Below are 5,304 nucleotides of genomic sequence, written 5' to 3' on the forward strand. Positions count from 1 at the left end.
TGACACGGTAGGCGGTCTGAACAATACAAGGCCCCCGCAGCCATTCATCCCGAGGCTCGGGCGTGGACTGCCTGCACTGAAGCCCTAGGAATTCGGAGAACCATCCAGCAAGTCTGGTACATGGCAGTTCTCGGTAGAGCCGGATCGGGGGCCCGCAGAAGCCTTATCATCCGGAGATCGGACAGCAGGGCGCCTTTGGCCGCAGGCAGCGAGCGCTACCAGCTTCCGGGTGGAACCTTGTTGCTTAACCACAACACCGCTACAATCATAGCTATTATTGTAGTTGGCACAGGAAGAAAAAACGGATCAAGAACAGCACCAAGGAAAGAAGAACGCGGGATGGCGGTGGTCTGAGGTCAAAAACTGCCGATGGGCGAGAGGGGAGGAAGAAAATACAATCCCCCTTCCCCCCACCTCCAGCATGTTGAAAACATTTTGCCAGAAAGTGTAATTTTGAATAGCGGCAACAGAAAAGAATGTTGGTTTTTTTTTTCTTTTCCTTTGGGGAAGTGACTGGGCCAAGTAGTGGGAAAGAAGGCTGAAGAATGGAAAAGCCGGAGCAGCGGAAGGAGTAGCTCTAGAAGTAGCAGAAGCCCAGCGGGGGTAGCGCGCGCACCTCGGTCACGTGGACTGGGCGCTTTCTCCCTCCCCTCCAGCACCCACCCCCCGACCGCATGGCGGCAGCCCGCGAGTCCACCGGCCTCCCTCTGGAGGGAGGGGAAGGAGAGCATTGGGAGTGCGCGCCTGACGGAACGGCGCTGGCGCATGCGCGCGCAGGGGAGGGGCGGTCGGCGCGCGGCCGCCTCTGCCCGGCGGTGAGGGAGTCTATGGAGAGGCGGCGGCGGCGGCGGCTGAGTAGGAGGAGGCGGAGGAGATGGCTCCCTTCCCCGAAGAGGTGGACGTGTTCACCGCCCCGCACTGGCGGATGAAGCAGCTGGTGGGGCTCTACTGCGACAAGGTAAAGGCGAGGGTGGGGCCTTCATCTCCCTGAGGCTGGGGGGCGGGCGGCCGAGCTAGTCGGCGGTCCCCCTTGGGCGGCCTGCGCAGCGCCTGGAGCCCCCGCGAATTGGTGCCTGCGCAGCGCAGCTGTCACCGTTTCTGCCTCGTCCGGGCCGCCCGGGGCCCGCCTCCGCTCCCTCCGCCCGGGCCCCGGGCCCGAGGAGCGCGGGGGCTGGGGTAGGCCTCCCTGGCAGCGCCCTGGGCATGGGGCACTTGGCTCCCGAGAGGCTCGCGAGTTCGTGGGCGGGGAGGCGGTGATCCCCCATCTCAACCCCTTTCCCCATCTCTCCTTATCTCCCTCTCTTTTCCCACTCACCCCCCTCCATCTCAGTCCCCTTCCCAATCTCCCCCCTCCCTTTTCTCCTATCTCACCCCTCCCCCATCTCAATCCCTTTCCCCATTTCCCCTCCTCACCCCATCCATGTCCATCCCTCATCTCGCCTTTTCCCACCCCATTTCTCCCTCTCTCCCTTTTGCCTCCAAATCCCTCCCCCCTCTTATTTCTCCCCTCCTTCATCTCCCCACTTTCCCAGCTGATCCCACCTTCCCTCCTCGCCTGACGATCTCCCCCATGTCCCCCAACGTTTCACTGCTTCCCTCACCTTCTTATCTACCCCTTCCCCATCCACCTCCCTCCCCTGATTCCCAATTCGGTGTGTTTAGTCCTATTTATCAACTTGATTTGCTTCCTCCCTTACGTTTTTTTTCTTTATTTGTACGGGGGGTGGGACAGGAAAAAGCCGCGTTCTGTTCCCTGGGCACCTCAGGCAGAGAGGCCTAGAGTTTGCACTCTCGTCCCCCAAGCCCCCTTCACTTTTGGAAAGACCCTGGGCCAAGAAGGAGCCTCTGCCCCACCGAGTTCTTAGGAAGAGGCAGGCCGCCCAGGGAGTGAAAGACCTAGATGGGTTTTGTATCCCCTCTCACCTGTGGGATCTCAGGCAAGTTACTTGATCACTCTGTGCCTCAGTTTCCTCATCTGCAAAACGACGGGAATGAACTACATTATCCATAGACATTCCTCTCCCAGCCCTGAAAACCATTTTATACATTTTAGGATTTCTGTGCCAAGGATTTCATTATTTTGAGATTGCTTAGATCCTGTCTCATTTTAGCACAAGATTCAGAATGACTGTTTTGAAGTCAGCCAAGAGCTTGCCTTTCTGCAACATGCTGTCTAAAAATAAAGAATAATTTAAAAATCTTTAATTCATGTGTATTTGACTTGATTATATGTGGTAAAAGGGGGGGAACGCTCTCAAATAACATAATCTGTAGGACATGTAAATTAGGTGCCAATTCATAGCATTTAAAATTTTATATTTTAGAGTTTACTTAACCTGAAAAACAGAAGACGTAATAAATGTGTGTGTGGACAGTCAGTAATCATGAAGTTTACGTGGAGGACATTAGAATTACTGTTCCTTAAAAACTTTCTTGATGGATGGAAAGGTTTTAACCATCCTATCAAGTTGTTTATGATAATGTCCAAATAGTTTAATGCTAATGCAGTACCAAGGAACAACACTTTAAATTGTTAAATTTGGATTTTGTGTCCTTTAAAAAATTATTTGCCTACCGTTTAGAGATGCTGGCATAAGTAGAGTGGTTTATAAATCGCAGGATCTTGTTCTGAATTCCCTTTTGCTTACTAGCTGTGTGACCTTAGGTTAGTCACATTAAACTCAGTTTTTTTCATCTATAAAGTAAATCATTTGGGTTAGATGACCTTTTAAATTCACTTCCAGCTCTAAATTCAACATAGTTAGGAAATGGCCAAAGATAGAAAAAGCCTGAGAGGGAAGAAAATCATGTGACTTGAACAGTAGACAAAACTGGACACTATAGAACAGAATAATCAGTTATTTAGTAGTAACATTTTAAAAACACACTTTCACATTGTGTGACCTCTACAACACCATTGTGGTTACAGATGAAGAAAAAATGTTAAATTTCTGTGACTTTAACAACCAAATCCTAATTGATGGGAGAATCTGGATTGTGGGATTTAATGAGACATGCACATTGGGTTGTTTGGTGGCTAATCTGCTGTCTTATGAGGGAAGACTTTGCCTCCTTTTCTTCACTGAATTAGAAATTAAGATAATTCTGGTGTACATGAAATGTTTTGAAAGTCGAGAATAAAATTTACAGGCTATTCCTGTAAATACTTCTAAATTATATGTTCTTGCAATGTTTACCCATTAGTTTGTTTAGGAAAAACTGTCTTTTAGACAGAATGTCAAAATGAACTTCACTCTAGCATCTATATGAGATAATCAAGTTTTGATGCAGTAGCAACCAAATGAATGATTTTATTTATGCAAACAATGAAGATAAAGTGATCCTCATTGTGTGAACCACAGATTAGTCAACTAATGATAGGTGCCTACTGTGTGCCTGGCATCTTACATCCTAAGCCTTGGGGATACGTGGAAAAACTGGCTCCCCAGCCCCTCAATCTCTTTGAGAGTCTTGGAATTGTAAATTTGCATGTGAAAATACTGAACCTTTTAGTTGGGAAAGGATTGGGCTCTACCCTTGTGATAGCATTTGGATTCCTCCTGGTATATTGTTACTGCCTCTGTGTTTCAAGCATTAGATGGAGAAATAGTTATCCTTATTTGCGATAGTATATTAAATTCTGAGGCATCATCTTAATTATATTGATCACTTTGTACCCAGTCAAAATATCTACAGATGCCTTTTTTTTAGTTTAACTTTGAAGCTTAAAACACTTTTATGAGAAAATTTAACTCTTCCAATGCAGATGGTCACCTGCTCAGAAGCTTATGGTTGCCTGGAGCACTAAAATGTTCAATGACTTGCTCAGGGTAACTCAGACTGTATGTGTTAGAGGAAGAACTTGAACCCAGGTCTTCCTGACTTTGAGACCTGTTCGTTTCTGTCCACCTAGTATGTTTTATTTAAATTCTAAATTTAGTGGGCACAGAGATTGAGTACTAAGTAACTATAAAGAGCCAATTAATAATTCATTATTAGCTTGTGAACTAGCATTTTAGAAATAGATGTGTGTGCAAATAATTTTAAACTGTTAAAGCAAGGGGGCAGCTTGCTGACACATTGGATAGAGTACCAGGCGTGGAGTCAGGCAAATTGTGTTCAGATGAGGCCCCAGATACATACTAGCTGTTTGAATTTGGGCAAGTCATTTAATCCTTGTCAGTCTTAGTTTCCTTATCTGTAAAATGAGGATAATAGCACCAATCCTCCAGGGTTGTTGTGAAGAAGAAATGAGGTAATAATTGTAAAGTGTTTAGCACAGTGCCTGGCACAGAATAAGTGCTTAATAAATGTTAGCTATTAAGTGTCTGGCAACGTTCTTAAGCTAGATTTTGGTAGTGTCCATGACATTTTCTTATTTTCTGATTGTTTAAACTTTTTTGAAGCACTTTCACACTTGTTAAGCCAACAATAGGGCAGTTTGTTTCAATTTTGCAGATAGGGAAATAAATACTAAGTAGCTTGCCCAAGGTCATAAAAGCAGTTAGCAAAGAGTCACAGCAAGAATTCAGGTCTCCTAAATCTACAGGGACTATTACTTGAAGTAGTTAAATTTCATTTCTTTAATATGTGAATACTTCAAGGATTTCATCGGTGTATATGAAATCCCTTTCATGCATATCCTTTTCTACTGTCATAGATTACCACTTTGTTATACTTTGTTGTCTGAGTTTTGTGACTGAAAAAATTGATCACCTGGTGACAATCTAATTGTGATGAGCCTATCTAAACTTAGCCTGCTTTTTGGACAACAGACTGATGTCCGTCCCTGGGCCTGTAAATTGAAGCCTTTCTGTTTTGGTAGGACCTTTCTGAACTTGAATTCTGCAGAACACAGGATTACCATTATGCCATTTTGATTCATTGAAGTAGAGCTTTAATGGACACATTTTTCTGCTAGGTAGTTAAAACTTTTCACTAGTTCTTACCTTTTCCTCAATTCATATGAATTGGTGAGGTTTTATAGTCTAGAATCCTGGTACATTCTTCTTATTCTAGTCTTTTTTCTACTTAAGGATCTACTTCATTGAGAACAAGGGGGAAAGGGAAAGAGGATGAATAATAATGGTCTCATTTAAGATAAAAGGATATTTTATAGTCTACCAGAATGTTTCTAAAATAAATAAATTCATATATTAGATACATACAGGAATATAAATTTCTCTTTCAAATAACAAACATTAAATTTCTACTAAACTACTTAGCTAAGTCTGATGATGGAAAAATAGATGTAACAGGGACCTAATTCTAAAGGATTTTACATTTATTTAATTGGAAGGAGTG

At 44.3% G+C, this 5,304-nt stretch overlaps 1 protein-coding gene across 2 annotated transcripts in view; it reads left to right on the forward strand.

Moving 5' to 3' along the window:
• Positions 1-749: 749 nt before the first annotated feature.
• The window catches only part of FBXL5 (F-box and leucine rich repeat protein 5), a 61,937-nt gene continuing 57,382 nt past the window's right edge, over positions 750-5,304 (forward strand). The window contains exon 1 of one of the 2 annotated variants that reach the window (XM_069069503.1): positions 750-958. In XM_069069503.1, coding sequence (XP_068925604.1) covers positions 875-958 — 84 coding nt within the window. In that variant the 5' untranslated portion in view covers positions 750-874. The remainder of the gene's footprint in view (positions 959-5,304) is intronic. The other variant, XM_069069513.1, reaches the window with a different exon arrangement.

The sequence above is a fragment of the Petaurus breviceps genome, unplaced genomic scaffold (assembly GCF_028583685.1).
Source record: "Petaurus breviceps papuanus isolate PSGF00001 unplaced genomic scaffold, PetGlider_PUasm1.0 140, whole genome shotgun sequence".
NCBI lineage: Eukaryota > Metazoa > Chordata > Mammalia > Diprotodontia > Petauridae > Petaurus > Petaurus breviceps.